The sequence below is a fragment of the Pogoniulus pusillus genome, chromosome 27, assembly GCF_015220805.1.
Source record: "Pogoniulus pusillus isolate bPogPus1 chromosome 27, bPogPus1.pri, whole genome shotgun sequence".
NCBI classification, from domain to species: Eukaryota; Metazoa; Chordata; class Aves; order Piciformes; family Lybiidae; genus Pogoniulus; species Pogoniulus pusillus.
In genome coordinates, this window is record NC_087290.1 from 12894256 (window position 1) to 12910236 (window position 15981).

General features: G+C 52.0%; 1 protein-coding gene across 10 annotated transcripts in view; it reads right to left on the minus strand.

The window, feature by feature from the left end:
- Nucleotides 1-15981, minus strand: part of SGSM2 (small G protein signaling modulator 2) — a 66740-nt gene that overhangs the window by 13051 nt on the left and 37708 nt on the right. For 4 of the 10 annotated variants that reach the window (XM_064166517.1, XM_064166514.1, XM_064166516.1 and 1 more), the window contains exons 6-16: nt 15709-15854; nt 14728-14862; nt 13466-13590; nt 11924-11991; nt 9321-9484; nt 8508-8637; nt 6992-7126; nt 3033-3183; nt 2414-2478; nt 1859-2004; nt 1279-1407 (exon numbers count right to left, since the gene is read on the minus strand). In XM_064166517.1, coding sequence (XP_064022587.1) covers nt 1279-1407; nt 1859-2004; nt 2414-2478; nt 3033-3183; nt 6992-7126; nt 8508-8637; nt 9321-9484; nt 11924-11991; nt 13466-13590; nt 14728-14862; nt 15709-15854 — 1394 coding nt within the window. The remainder of the gene's footprint in view (nt 1-1278; nt 1408-1858; nt 2005-2413; nt 2479-3032; nt 3184-6991; nt 7127-8507; nt 8638-9320; nt 9485-11923; nt 11992-13465; nt 13591-14727; nt 14863-15708; nt 15855-15981) is intronic. The other 6 variants (XM_064166515.1, XM_064166511.1, XM_064166520.1 and 3 more) reach the window with 4 other exon arrangements.

Sequence of the window (15981 nt, forward strand, 5' to 3'; positions counted from 1 at the left end):
ATGTTTGGAAGAGTCCTCTCCCTTTTTCACCAAGGCAGTTAAGAGTTGAGGAACAAGTTCACCAGTGGTGAATTCTTATCTGAACTTGTTCTGCATGCAGAAAAGGGGTATCTGAGCAGGTCCTCCTGGAGTTCCAGCAGGACTGCAGCAGCCTGCTGGGGCCCCTGGATCTGCTTCTCCTCTGAGGCAGTTGCCTGGCCTTCAGGAGATAAGACAACCAGCAGGACTTAGTGCCCTTGGTGGGTTTTGAGTGACTACAAGCTCAGAGAATGTCATGGGCTGGAAGGGACCCAAAGAGATCATCGAGTCCAAACCCCCTGCCACAGCAGGACCATACAGTCTAGCTCAGGGCACACAGGAACACATCCAGACAGGCCTGGAAAGGCTCCACAGAAGGAGACTCCACAGCCTCTCTGGGCAGCCTGTGCCAGTGCTCTGGGACCCTTACAGTAAAGAAGTTCCCCTTGTGCTGAGCTGGAACCTCCTGTGCTGCAGCTTCCATCCATTGCTCCTTGTCCTATCCCAGGCAGCAAGTGAGCAGAGCCTGCCCCCCCTCCTGACCCCCAGCCCTCAGATAGTTACAAACATTTATTAGATCCCCTCTCAGTCTTCTCCAGACTAATCAGCCCCATGTCCCTCAGCCTCTCCTCATCAGGCAGAGCTCCAGTCCCCTCATCATCCTCATAGCCCTCTGCTGGATTCTCCCCAGCAGGTCCCTGTCCCTCTTCAACTGGGGAGCCTAAAACTGAACACAGTACTCAAGAGGGAGCTAAAAGGGAGCAGTACAGACACTGGACTGCCAGATTAGAAGTCCCTGGAGCTTTTCAAGGTGAGAGAAATCTCTCTCTAGGTTTGTGGCCATCATTAAAAAGCCTCCAGCAGGTCTGGGGAACGACCACCACAGGTCCCTGCAGGCAGCTGCCATTTCATGTGGCACCAACACCCTTTGGAGCTCAGGCTGGGGAGCATCCTAGAGGAGAGCCATGCCCTTGGACTTCAGTGTGATCACATCTCCTCTTGCCAAGCTGCTGTGCAAGCTGCAGAAGGACACCATTCGATGGCAGTGCTGATGGCACTTGCTCAGGTTCTCTTTCAAGCTTCAGGGCAGCAAAATCTCAGTGCTGCTTCCACTGCAGCCCCAGGTTCCAGGCCCAGTGCACGCTTTGGAGGATCTCTGTCCCTTTTAAACTTTGTCCCTCTTAGACCTTGTCTCCTTCTGCTGCTGAGGTTAAGCACAGAGCAGTGAGGAGCTGGAGCACAGGTGAATGCAGGGCTTACCTGGTCCATTTCCTTCTTGGCCATGCCAAATTTGTAGTGACCCAACAAGAAGGGCCACACCTCCTTCCGGATCTCGTGCTGCACCCCGCCGTAGTAAACTCTTCTCAGCAGCTCCAGCTCCTTGTAGTTCTACAGCAGGCAGGAGAAAGAGGTGCTGAAGGCAACACAGCTTCACTCTCCTCAGCTCTGCCCGTGCACACTTCATACCAAGTACAAAGACAGTGAGACTGGCACGAAATAAACATTGCAACTTGATTCAAGCCTTTAGGGCCCCACTCGAATCCAGCCTGATCTAAGCTGTTGTGCCTCCCTCCCATGAACAGAAGCTCACTTCTAATGGACTGGAGTTACCATCAGATCAGCTGCTTTGATGTTAATTGCTATCTTTGCCATCACCAGAGAAGCAAAGGATAAAAGAGACTGTAAGAGCTGAGTCACTCTCCCTGGAAAGAGAAGGGACCCGGTGAAGCCCAAGCAAACACCTCCAGTGCTTCCTGGGGTCCATTCCAAGGGGCCCCACGCTCAACACAGCAGTGTAAGGGAGCTGGAGCAAGGATGATAAAAGCATTCTGTTCCTTACCTTCTTGTCCTTCTGATACTTGCTCCAGACCTCTTTAGTCAGGCCTCCTGCAGCACTGGAGGGTTTGTCAGGGGGGACGATGGTGTGGTTCACCAGGGCAGAGAGATGCGTGCGCACCGTGGAGAGGTGACGGCAGTAGGCGAGCCCTGCGGTGGGGACAGGAAGGGAAAGGGGAGAAATGAGCACCTGCCCAGGATCAGCAGATGGAGCTGTGACATTCTAAACCTGCCACTAGTAATGCGGAACGTGCATTGTGCTGCGTTAAGAACGAAGGACTGCAGCAGAGCCCAGGATGGCACAAAGCCACCGCAGCCGAGTGAAGCGCAAGCGGAGGGCTGCAGCCTGTCCTCCCGGAGCAGCAGCTCACCCCCCTGCTGCATGCATACCCCACAAATAAGGGAATGATGGAGCTAGGAGGCACATCCACCCTGCTGCCCGGAGGTGATGTGACTCACAGTACATTTGGGGTTGGAATGTCTTCTAAAACAAACATCAGATGGTTTTTAGATAAGCATATGGGTGCCAGGAGGGCTGGAGGTGAGGAGCTCCACTTACATCCATAAAAGGCTCTGGAAACGATTTGTTTCTTCATGCTGTCACACAGCATCTTCAGAGGAGTTCTGCGGAGACACACACACGTGTGTGTCACAGAGAGCACTGTGAATTTCAAGCTGACCCCCATGCCCTACACACAGCAATTCCTTCTCTGGGTCTGCACCCAGATCTCCTTAGCTGAAGCACAACACTAATGACAAATTGCCCTTCCCAAAGCACTTTCCCCACCAGCATTTTGGCCCAGAACAGATTCCCCTGGCACGTTTAGCTACAACTGCTGCAGGTGTGTTGGAAAGGTCCTTGTCAGATGAGATGAATTGTTGCCCTTCTCTCTAATTGTTAATGACTCATTAAAGAAAACATTTCCAGAGCAGACTTTATTCAACTCAACAGAAGTAGATGCAATTTTTCCATCAAAACATGACTTGAGATTAGTTTAAGAGGTGGGTTTTAGCAAAGGCAGTGCCTTGCTGTCTAACACCATCTTTTTGTTGTCTTAGAGACTACTGCAAAATTGTTTCTCTGTGCCTCTGGTTCCACAACTAACAGAACCCTCCCCTGCTTGTAACGGTGCTATGCAGAGTGTCTGCCAGGTGAGCCCTCTGCACAACCTGCTTACCTGTCGTGGATGCAGCTGCAGCAGCTGGGAATGTCATAGGGAGAGCTGCCCGTGGAACAGGAGACACAGGAGGAGCCTTGGCTGCAGTGCTCCAGCTGCCAGGAGAGCAGGTTTGCCCCAAAGCCTTGCATCTCTATCATTTCACTGGTGTCTAGGGAAGAAACCAAACAAAAGAGCAGGCCATCAACTCACTGGCTTCTTCCCCCCCTCTTCCTTCTGTGCATCCTGGCGGCTTCATGCTTTGCTCCTCAGCAGGCTCTGCACCTTGGCTCCAAAAAAAGGGAGGGCACCATCCCAGTGACCTCAGCAATCCTGCTCTCTGCATGCCCACACCACACAGTATCACAGTATTATCAGGGTTGGAAGAGACCTCACAGATCATCAAGTCCAACCCTTTACCACAGAGCTCAAGGCTAGACCATGGCACCAAGTGCCACCAGCTGCATGCTGTGCATGGTCACTCCCCAGGAAGTCAAACCCCTTCCCCATTTCTCCCCTCCTTGCCCATGCACACCCCAGCTTGTGTTTCAAGATAAGAGAGGGAAGAGTGCTGTGGTACCAGCTGAAACTGGCTCTTGTAAAGGGGTTATAGCCAGAGGAGATCATCTAACCTGATCATTCAGGTCTCAGAATTTCATTGTGCAGCCATGTAACTGCTAGTCCAGCTAGAGGGAAAGTTTGAGCATCAAGGAAACTAAGACAAAACTGATCCAGTTATCTTTTAAAGAGCCTTTCCCCTTCCCCTCCTCTCAGAACCAGATCCTAGAATGTTTAGTGCAGAAGGACAGTTCAAGTCCTACTGATGTGAACACACTTAAATGAGGGTAGTCTGCAGGAGGTGATCCAACAGGGCAGTGCAGCATTTTGGCTTACCCCTGCTCCACCAAATCTCTCTCTGCCTTGTTTTTAACCAGCTTCAGGGAGGCAACCCCCCCCCCCCCAAAAAAAAAACCCAACAACCAGATCTAGTGTGAGGTGTCCCTGCCTATGGCAGGGGAGTTGGAACTGGATGATCCTTGAGGTCTCTTCCAGCCCTGACAGTTCTATGATCTCCAGTTGCCTTCAGAAAGCTTGGCTCTGGCTTTTCACCTTCCCAGCTGGCATCTGAGCTGGTGGAGTTTGGGTTGATAATAAATAACTGGCCTTTCAGCTCACCCATGATTAAAATTAAGGCAAATGCCATACCACTGCATGTCAGGAAATCAACACTGGGCAGCAAAATCCAGTCCCCTGGGCCGTGCTTTGAGAACACACACTTGTGGTGGGTGGGTGGGTGGTGGTGGGGAGGGGCAAATTCCAAACCATCTCATGCATTTGAAATCAAAGGTAGCCATCAAGCATTTTAGGAAGTGCCTGTTGGAAGGTGGGCAGAGGTGAGGAAGGAGTAGTGGGGGGTGGGGAACCAAAACCATCTGTTAGCAGGAAAAAGAAAAGAATACCAAAGCAGCAGAGGCTTCATGCAGCAGCACTCAGGTGTGTCTCATCTCACAAAACAAAGTGTGATGCAAAAATGCTCTTCACCTTAATTCTTCAGGAAGGAGCTGAACGACCCAGTATTTATTGCAGCTTCTGATTGGGTTCAAATAAAAAAACACCACTGGACAAACAGGTTTGGGTTTGGGTTGGTTTTTGGGGTTTGGTTTTTTTTTTTTAGATGGGTTTTTGGTTGTTTTTTTTTTTTGCTTGGTCAGGTCTTGGTTTGGTTTGGTTTTGCCTCCCCTCTACAGACAAGCAAAGTGGGTTTGGTTTGGGTTTTGGTTTTGTTTGCTTTTTGAGGTTTCATTTGTATTTTAAGTCTTTTTTTTTTTTCTTTTTGGTTGGTTTGTTTTAGAGAAACAAGGAAAGAACCCCACAGAACCTAACGATCCAGATGAAAGGTACCTGAGTTAGTGAAGAATTAGAGTGAACAGCATCTTTCCTTTGGTGGTGGTGGTGTCTGGAACTTCAGCTACATGCAGAAGTCGAGCATGTTGCAAAATGTCAAAGCAAATGGCCAGCAAACCTGCTACAGCAGTGTTGTCATTATTGAACTGGGAGGCTGCTGGGGGGAGGCCACAGCCAGCCCAGCCTGCTCCAGCAAGAACCACTACTCACACCCCAGGCCTGTCCTTAACTCTCTGGGAGCTGCCAGGCTCAGCGAGCCAGGGCAGGGATCTGGCAGTTTTCTGCTGGGAGAACTCAGAGCTGCCATCATCTGACTGCAGACTAAGCTGTGCTGCTTCTGCTTTAGGTCACAGCCTCCTCACACCTGCACCTGGCAGAGTCAGACCTTCTTTCTCCCTGTCCATCATCATCTAGATCCAGAAATATCCAGCTAAGATAAGGGGGTTGGAATTAGATGATCTTTAAGCTGCCTTCCAGCCTAAGCCATTCTGTGATCCTGTGAGACACAAACTTTCTGGAACAGGACCTTTTGGAGCTAGCTGGTCTGTAAGGTCCCTTCCAATCCATTCTGTCATTCAGTGATGCAGAAACTTGCTGAAATTGGATTTATTTTGGTTTTTTTTTCCCAAGGGGAGTGCTGGAATTTTGGAGTTTCTTTCCATCCACACCTCACAAAACCCACTCATTAACTTGGGCAGGACTTCAGTTTCTAGGAGCTACTACCTAGTGTGTGGGCAGCCTACAAGAACCGAGGAGGAGCACCTTGCCCTTGTTCACATCCTCTCTAGACAGCACTTAAGCACCAGGCAGAGGGGCAGGGCAGTTATTGTCACCTACACTCAGCCCCACCAGAGCAGGGCTAACATCCCTCAGATCACTGCTCTGCTGTTTCAAGGTGTGGGCATCTAATCTGGAGCCAAGCTGCCTCATGTTTTAATTAGGAAACAGGAATGCCAGAAAAAAACAGCAGGTTCAGGCTAACAGAACTGAAGGGGAACTCAGACAGGAGCTAAACCTGCAAGCAGTTGTGCTCCTTCCTGTCTCCTCTGTGGGTGTCAGACTTCTGACAGCTTCTTCACAGCCTGGTAACAGCAGATTCTGTTCTTGCTGTGCACTCTGGTTATTAGGCAGAGGCTGATGGCTGAACTGTGACAGGAGCACCCTCACAAGCACTCAAGAGGTCTTGAGGCCAAGCCTGGTGGTACTGAAGTTGTAACTGGTACACCTAGAGCAGGGAGAGACTTCCCATGAGCTAGAGGAGAGGCAAGACCTGCCCATCTCCTGAGCTGCCAGGCTGTGCAGGAGGGGTCTGGGCTGGGCACTGGGTTGGTTTGTAGCATTCAGCTATCTCTTCTGAGAAAGCAAGGACTGCTCAGGCTGCAGCAGCACCGAGTGCAGATCCTGAGTGCTTGCTCAGAGACACTTCCTGAGAATACCAACTTCATGCATCTGTCATGAGCTGCTTTAGAAAAGGAATCAGATGACAGATTTTTGGAGGGTGAGGAGTCTTGAGTCATCTGAACCCTACCAGGCTACGAATGTGAGAAGTGCAACAGAGGCACCTGGCCACAGACAGCTACTGCACCTCCACACAACCTCCTCTGCACACCTCTCTGCCTTCTGAAGGAAAACAAAGTGTGAGAGCATGCACACCTGGGCCATCCCTGGGCTCACACTGTAGCTCACTACCCTCCTGCCCTGTTCTGTCTACACAGACACACTCTGCTGCTGCCTCTGCCCAGCTGTAAGCATTCGCCTCTGAGCCTTCCTGCACAAGGCTGCACCCAAAGACCTGCAAACTCCCTCCTCCTCTCCTGAGAACATGCCTCTGCGTGCAGATGGGGCAGGAAGCCTCCAGCAGCAGAGGAGGTTTGTCCTCCCTCAAAGCAGAGGGAAGATGCTGCCGTTTCCACCTCCCCCAGGCTGCGAGCATCCCCCAGCCTCTCTGCACAGGACCTGCAGCAACCCTGGCGCGAGCGAAATGCTCTCCCCTGTAATAATGCCAACACTGTTGTGTGCAGCAGTGGAACGAGCTGCAAGAGAGCTCTGGGACACAGGGGGAGGAGGATAAAAACCTTTCATCCTATTAGGAGCTGTGAGGTTCCGAGAGCAGATCATTGATAGCATTGCGTGTAGCTTATCTTCCTCCTCCTCATCATCGTCAACAGAGGTAGAGCGGCTGGCAGCTAAGTGGTGGTAGTTAATAGTTACTGCTCAAAGAAAATAGTGAAAGAGGAGCATAAGAAGAGAGAACTGTGGGAAAGCTCAACAGGACACGTTCAGCAAAGACAAAGGACCTGGGGCCTGCCCTCCTCCTGAAGGCACCAGCTCCTGTCAAGGGGGTGTGAGAACCAAGCAGGCTCCACCAGCCACAGGCCAGCCTGGCACCCTGCACAGCCAGTGCCCCCAGGGCACACGGTGGCACTGGGGAAAGGGCCCAGTGCCAGCCTGCAGCAGATGAGTATGCTTCTTAGGGAGACTCCACGGGAATTGCAGGCTCTGGCTAGCTTCTGTCCTTCACCATGCCCTTATCAATGCTTTGGCATCTTTTCCACTCTGAAACCTGTGCCAGAGGCATCTGGGCAGCAAACATTCTGCCCCCCAGCTCTGGCTGGCACTGCAAACATGCAAGCTCCAGCCCTGTTCCGAGGCAGCAGCCAGCTCTGTCCTGCACTGAACAGGCAGCTTTGTGCTGAGTGTGCCCACAGAGCTGCAGCCCCCTGGGTGCAGGCAGAGGTAGGAGAAGCTTTTGCTGCTGTGTGCATGGACTTACCTGTGCAAATCCAGAAGCCCTAACAAAGCAAGGCCACCACTGGGGTTCAGCCCCCTGGGGTAAGGAGGGTTCAGCCTGGATTTCTGCTTTTTCAGCTGCAGCTAAGCCCTAATGTGAGCAGCAAATCCCAATCCCCTTTAGGGGTCTGATCTTCCTGGGGAATTCCTGCTTCTTTGCCAAGGGGAATAAAACTGAACATGCTGTTTGAGAACTGGCTGGGATGCCTTCTTGCATGTCAGGAATTTGTATTCAGCTGATGTCATGAGGTGGTTTGGTGCTTGGGAATTCATTTTGTTTTCCTTTTATTTATCCATTGTTAAGTTCTTGCTTCCAAGCCAGGAAAACTTAGCCCAGGGAGTTCTTGGGGCACTTTAAGAGCTGAGTTTATGGTTGGTTTTTCTACTAACAACATTATGAGCGAGCAGTGTGGCCAATAAAAACATCCTCACCTCGACAGCAAAGCTGCTCTTGGCCAGGCAAGAAACCTTTCTGGTTTGCAGTCTCAAGTTTGCAAGCCCAGGGGAGCACTCAGAAAACTTCCTCTGCCAAACACAGAGGAAATACAAAGATTCCCCACCTCAACCCCTCTGGTGCACTGCATCAAGGAAACCTACAGGAAGCTATCCCTCTTGATCACAATTACCACACCTTGAAGTGTTGTGATAGCTTTTTCCCAGCCCACAACCACCTGCCTGGTCTGGTACCTTCGGTTTCTGCCCAGGACATCACTTGAAGGTTTTCCTTAGCTTTTGGGTTTGTTTTGTTGTGTTGGTTTTGGTTTGCTTTTTTTTTAAGCAGAGGAGGACAAAGGCACTTACTGTTCTCGTGCTTGTGTCCTGGGTAGATAATTCTGAACACGTAGTCTGTGGAGGTGTCTTCAGCTGGCACTTCCTCCAGGTCCACAGATCTGTTGCTGTGCCGCTTGCGAAGCTTTGGGAACACCTTACCCTGGAGGAAACAGAGATTCCATAGCCTCAGCCCTTGGGGACTAACAGAGCACAGCAAACTGACTGCTGCACACCTCTGCCACCCTCAAACTAGGCTCTGAGGGAGAAAACGAGGGCAGGATTGGTGGTTTAGGGGTATTCAACACAGCTGCTCTTGGGCCCCAGCTTCTTCACTAACCCTCTGACAGCAACCATGTGCCAGTCCAGCTCATCTCAGCCCCTGTCATTGGGGTTCCTGTTCTGATACAACAGCAGATTTCAGCTCGTTGATCAGCAGGGTAATGAAAGCAGGAGCTGTTGTTACAGGCTCTGGGAGAATCAAAGTGGACTAAATGGAGCTCTTTTGCCTCCCACTTTACTATAAAGTGGCTCCAGACTCCGTGGAGCAGGATGCTGGTTGAACAAAGCCATTCAGGCTGGATAGGAGGAAGCATTTCTTCACTGGAAGGGTTCTCAGACATTAGAATGCTCTGCCCAGGGCAGTGCTGGAGTCACCATCCCCGCAGGTGTTTAAGCAGCCCCGTGGAGCTGGTGCTTAGGGGCATCGTTTAGTGCTGGCCCTTCAGTGCTGGACTGAGGGATGGACTGGGAGAGCTTGGAGGTCTCTCCCAGCCAGATCTATTCCCTGATTGTGTGATGAAGGTCAGCCCTACCTACTGCAAGCTGCTGATCAGAAGGCAGTACCTTGCCCTGCTGGGACCAGAGGGGTGGCTCCAGCTGACCTCGAGGCAGGAGCCCATTTTCCAGGCAGGAAAGGAAGGCGAGGAGGTGACCTCCTTGGGGAAAGTGCAGTGGAGGTCGCTGAGTTCCATCCTGACTCACCAAGACCAGTGTCCATCTGCCTTCTGCTGCAAAGGAGGACAAGGGGAGTCCACACTGTTACACCAGAACCTCTGTTTCTCACTCTTACTTTCCAAGTGACTTTTCTTTGTTATCTCTAAGCAGACAAATAACCCCCAGCAAGTGAAGGTGTGACCCAGGGTTGATCACAGTCCTTTGGCCTTAAAGAAGCTCAAGATCTATGCAAGCTATGACAAAGATTCCAGGTGATTCTGAACACTTACATAACAACCAATAAAGGAATAACTGAACTCTCTGGTGTACAACATAAGGTGTCAGAGGACACACAACTGAGAATGAAAATCTCCACACCAAAGTGTCCAGCTTTATTCCTGTGAGAATTAGCAACTCACATCTCCTGGTGTAAATTTTTCCCCTCTATCTCCACTGGCACTGGAAATGCAGCACAAGTAAGGAAACCCACCCTGGGCTCTGGATACTCTCTCAGCAGGGACAAAACCCTGCATCTTGTACAGCTTCCAAGAGAATCTGAGGGAATGAGGTTCTTCATTTCCTTCTCCAAGACTCAATGAATGAGTCATCTGCAGCCACCTGGCTGAAGGGAGATCTCAAAGGGCAGGAACCATTCCAGGTCAGGTCACTTGGGGCTCTAAGCAACCTGTTCTAGTTGCAGATGTCCCTGTTCAGTGCAGGAGGGTTGGACTAGACGACCTTTAAAGGTCCATTCTAACCCAAACACTCTGCTACTGTCTCCTGCAGCACAGCTGTGCAAGTTGCAGGTAGCTGGGTGCTGTGGCAGCACCTCCAAGTGTCTGTCACCTCGTGTAAACAGCAGAAGTCTTGACACTGACACAGCTTCCTCAGAGAGCAACAGCAAAGGCTGTGGTGGTCCACATCTGCCTCTCAATTCCTCTTTTCCTGAAGTGTCCCAGGGCAGGCACAAAGTGACCTGGGGAGGCTGAGCCAAGCGAGGCAGGTGGAGCTGAGCTAACCCTGCAATTGTCAGCCTTTGCCAGCCAGGATTCTACATTTTAAGGCTCATCCTCCTAAGTTCCTAACCAGTCAGAAGTGCTAATGACACTGGGGGAGGAGGAGTGATGATCTGAGTGGCTCTCCTGCCCAGGCATTTTACAGCAATACTCAGCAAGTGTCCTTTGCACAGACTCTTAATTCAAACTGTTTAGTCCAACTGAACTCACATCTGACTCCAGATAAAATCTCTACATGTTCTTTGTCTTTGCTCTGCCGTTTTGACCTAAGGCTTGTGACAAGGAAAGCAGTGGGAGAGATGTTTTGGTCCAGATTCACCTCTTTCTGTCAAGCAGAATGGGACCCTGGGAGTTGCACGGGCAGAGGGTGGGAGGTGGTGGCTCCCTTTCTGCAGGCTGATGGCCTCACTGTAGCCAGGGCTGACAGAAGTGCTGCCCTCCCCTTTTCACAGGCCAGCAGATGGGGAGGCCTGTGCTCAGCAAGCCAGAGCCTGTGTGCTCAGTATCTGTTGCTGACAGCCTGCCACAAGTGCTGCTCTGCATGGATGCCCAGAAAAACCAAAGCAGACAGGAAGGACAAAGCACACAGCAAGCACTGCCAGCAGCAGTGTGAGGCAGAGGAGTTCTTCCCAGGCCTTTCAGGTGAGACATGTGAGGAAGGAAAGACAGTTTGATTCCTTTGGCAAGAAGTCCCTAAGAGAAGAGCAGCCTTCTGGAGAGGGACCTGAGAGTGCTGGTGGATAACAAATTATCCATGGCACAGCAATGTGCCTTTGTGGCCAGGAGGGCCAATGGGATCCTGGGGTGTATCAAGAGTGTATCCAGCAGATCAAGGCAGGTTCTCCTCTACTCTGCCCTGGTGAGACCTCATCTTGAGTACTGCCTCCAGCTTTGGGCTCTCCAATTTCAGAGGGACAGGGATCTGCTGGAGACAGTCCAGTGGAGGGCTATGAGGATGAGTAGGGGACTGGAGCACTGCCTGATGAGGAGAGGCTGAGGGACCTGGGGCTGCTTAGTCTGGAGAAGAGAAGGCTGAGAGGGGATCTAATAATTGTTAATAAATATCTGAGGGCTGGGGGTCAGGAGAGTGGGACAGGCTCTGCTCACTTGCTGCCTGGGATAGGACAAGGAGCAATGGATGGAAGCTGTAGCACAGGAAGTTCCAGCTCAACACAAAAGGAACTTCTTTGCTGTAAGGGTCCCAGAGCACTGGCACAGGCTGCCCAGAGAGGTTGTGGAGTCTCCTTCTCTGGAGCCTTTCCAGGACTGTTCCTGTGTGCCCTGAACTAGATTGTATGGTCCTGCTCTGGCAGGGGGGTTGGACTGGATGATCTCTTTGGTCCCTTCCAACCCCTGACATCCTGTGAGCCTGTGACCACCTGAACTGGCAGCAGCATGAGCAGCACTGACATTCACCTGGCAGGAAGGGGTTCTGGGAGGGCCGAGGAGGAGGAGGAGGAGGAGGAGGAGGAGGAGGAGGAGGAGGAGTGTGCTTACGCTGCTGATGGCAGTGGATGCAGACGATCTGGCTCAGCGGCACTATCAATGCGTAGTCCCAGTAAACACTGATGGGGAAGGAAAATGAGCAGGAAACAGGAGGTTTTATTCCATGTCCAGGAGTGTTGGTGATTCCAAGCAGCCAATAAAGAGACTATGCTAAGTTAATAACAGCTTATTAAATTTGGCCAATCAAGGTAAATTAATAGCCCAGTAAAAGGAACTAGTTCTCTGCAGTGGCTACATCTGGCACCAGCCCTTCCAGAACATCCCTTTCCCTCTTCCACCTCCCTCTCTCCACCCTCCAACCCATCCCAGGTTACAGCAATGCTCTGGTTAAGATTAAGGTGCCTGAGGCACAGACTTCATGCTCATGTAGCTGTCTTCAGCCCTCTCTTGCACATCTGATTTCTGGGCAGCAGCATGAAAACCCAATGGGGCTCAGGCTTACAGATTAAACTCTGGAAGCAGCTCAAAACTTTGAGAACAATCCTGACAGTTCAGCCATAAAGCAAGGCTGAGGGAGAGGGCTTCACTAGTATTGTGTTCAGTTTTGGGCTCCCCAGTTGAAGAAGGACAGGGATCTGCTGGAGTGGGTCCAGCAGAGGGCTACGAGGATGATTAGGGGACTGGAGCACTGCCTGATGAGGAGAGGCTGAGGGGCCTGGGGCTGATTAGTCTGGAGAGGAGAAGACTGAGAGGGGATCTAATAAATGTTCACAACTATCTGAGGGCTGGGGGTCAGGAGTGGGGGACAGGCTCTGCTCACTTGCTGCCTGGGATAGGACAAGGAGCAGTGGATGGAAGCTGCAGCACAGGAGGTTCCACCTCAACACAAGGAGGAACTTCTTTGCTGGAAGGGTCCCAGAGCACTGGCACAGGCTGCCCAGAGAGGCTGTGGAGTCTCCTTCTCTGGAGCCTTTCTAGGCCTGTCTGGATGTGTTCCTGTGTGCCCTGAGCTAGACTGCATGGTCCTGCTGTGGCAGGAGGGTTGGACTGGATGATCTCTTTGGTCCCTTCCAGCCCCTGACATCCTGTGAGCCTGTGACTAGTGATTTGTTAAATGACAGACAGGGAGTGTTAGAAAAAGCATGGTGTGGATGAAGCACCTGAGGGCACTGCTCTGGGGCTGAAGGAGGCATTCCCTGAGGAGACGCTGCCTGTTTCAAGCCATCACCTTGGATGCCAGGTTAGATGGACAAATGATCCAGCTAAAGATAATGACCCTGTGGGTCTCCCTTGGAGGCTGAAATTAGCCTTGCCTTGCCAAGTGACTTCTGACCCTCTGAAGGGAGGTGCTGGAAGGCAGTGCTGAGCCCTTTCCACAAACACCTGGAAAAGCAGAGTTTGCTTTGGAAAAGGCCTGAGAGCCAAGTGCCAAAGCTGCTCCACCTGTGGCCCACCAGAGCAGAACCTAAGCTGTCTGACACCTCAGCTTCCACACCAATCAGAAGCCCTCCAACTGAGTCAGCCTTGTTACACTTCTGTCACATTGCCAAGCCCCCTGGATGCTTCCCATCCTTTCCTGACCCCAGTGACTACCTTTTCTCCAGCTCTGAGTCTCCGAGGGTTCCATTCATCAGCTGGTTTGGAGTCCACTTTAGTGTCAAACTGTCTGCTGCCTGATGAAGGGAGAGATAGCCAGGGATGGCCTCCAGGTCATCTTTCTGTTCACAGAAGCAAACAGACAGCCCAGGTGACGCCAGTGTCACAGCCAGAATTGTCACCTCCACTCTTCTGAACTCCTCTAGCTCCAGAGCAGGGTTTCAGCTGGGAACTGCTGAGGGAAACCTTCACACCAGAAAGTGTGCAACAGATCTTGTAAAACTGTGTCAGTGAAGTGGCAAAACTGAGCTAGCAAACGCCAGCAGCATCTCCTGAGCCCTCTGGGAGACGACAGAAGTGCCATTTCCCTTGGCATGCGTCACTGTGATGCACTCAGCAGCATGGCCTTTCCCTACTTGGATCTCAGCTTCTCATCCTCCAGCCACAACTAGTATTTCCATCACTCTGTGTCAGTGTCCCAGTGGACATCACCTCTCAGACACTCTGAAGAGGCAGCTGCCGGCAGTTGGCAAGTTGGACTTGATGACTGAACTGTTGGACTGAGTCCAGAGGAGGCCACAAAGATGCTCAGAGGGCTGCAGCAGCTCTGCTCTGAGGACAGGCTGAGAGAGTTGGGGCTGTGCAGCCTGGAGAAGAGAAGGCTTCAAGGAGACCTTGAAGTAGCCTTCCAGTATCTGAAGGGGGCCACAGGAGGGCTGGGGAGGGACAATTGACAAGGTCTTGTAATGACCAGAGGAGGAATGGGTTCAAACTGGCAGAGGGGAGATCTAAACTGGATGTTAGGGAGAAGTTCTTGACAGTGAGGGTGGTGGAACTGGAACAGGTTGTCCAGGGAGGATGTGGAGCACAGAATCACAGAAGATCAAAGATCACATGGTCTGGTTGACTGGATAGGGCTGGGGGATAGGTTGGACTGCACAAGCTTGGAGGTCTCTTCCAGCCTGGCTGATTCTGTGATTCTGTGAGGCTGAGGAGGTTTAGATTGGACATTAGGAAAAAGTTTTTTGTGGAGAGAGTTGTCAGGGACTGGAATGAGCTGCCCAGGGAGGCGGTAGAGTCACCCACCCTGGAGATGTGTTTCAGGGTGGTTTGGATGTGGTGCTTAGGGAGATGGTTTAAGGTGAATCTTGCAGAGTAGGGTTCTAGGTTGGACTTGGGGCTCCTGAGGGGCTCTGCCAGCCTGGGTGCTTCTGTGATTCTGTGACAGGAGTGCTCCAGGAGCGGGCTGAGCTACTCACAGGCTGCACCAGGACGTTGTTCTTGCCGTACAGGAGGTGTGTGCGCGAGTTCTGGTGCAGGGACTCCACATACTCCCGCGCCGAGGCCGCGAAGCGATCGTCGGAGCTGCTGCCGCTGGAGTGGCGCTTCCGGATCTGGCACACACGGACAGGGCAGCTGGGGCAGGGCTGGCAGCACTGCCAGGCCAGCGAGCCAGCAACACCTCCCTGCAGGCTCATCTCCACAGGGCACAGCTCCTGGAGCCAGGAGCCCTTGCAGGGGAACCACCTGGGCTCCTTACTTCCCTCCAAGGCAGCTCACGTGGTTTATGTGAACTACCTAGACAAATGCCACAGAACTCAGTCCCTGATCCCCAACTCCTCTGCACACAGTTAAATGAGACATTTGGGCCAGATGGGCTTCTAACCTGGGTTAAAGGTCCCATCAGAGAACAGCAAGGCTGCTCTAGGTTCAGATCCCTCCCAGATCACAGGTGTCAAATGCCACAGAACTCAGTCCCTGATCCCCAACTCCTCTGCACTCAGTTAAATGGGATGTTTGGGCCAGATGGGCTTCTAACCTGGGTTAAAGGTCCCATCAGAGAACAGCAAGGCTGCTCTAGGTTCAGATCCCTCCCAGATCACAGGTGTCAAATGCCACAGAACTCAGTCCCTGATCCCCAACTCCTCTGCACACAGTTAAATGAGACATTTGGGCCAGATGGGCTTCTAACCTGGGTTAAAGGTCCCATCAGAGAACAGCAAGGCTGCTCTAGGTTCAGATCCCTCCCAGATCACAGGTGTCAAATGCCACAGAACTCAGTCCCTGATCCCCAACTCCTCTGCACACAGTTAAATGGGATGTTTGGGCCAGATGGGCTTCTAACCTGGGTTAAAGGTCCCATCAGAGAACAGCAAGGCTGCTCTAGGTTTCAGGTCTCTCCCCCCGGGGGTGTTTCTGTTACCACCCTGAGCCCCAGCTCAGGAACAGTAAATACCTACTCCCAGGGCCGGGCGCTTGGAGGGGGAGTCCTGGCGGCCGTGCACGCCATGGATGCGGTGCCGCTGGACCAGCTCGTCTGCAGAGGGGTCTGTCCAGTAGTGGTCTGCTGTCTTCAGCTTGGTGTACTCCAGAGCACATGGTCCAACTAAGAAAACAGCCCCAGAGAAAAAACTTCTGAGTTCACCAGCCAAGTGAACATTAACGATCCCATGGGATCAGCCTATCCCACAGGCAATAGAGGCAGCAACATCTCAGCTCCGCAGCCCTGTCCT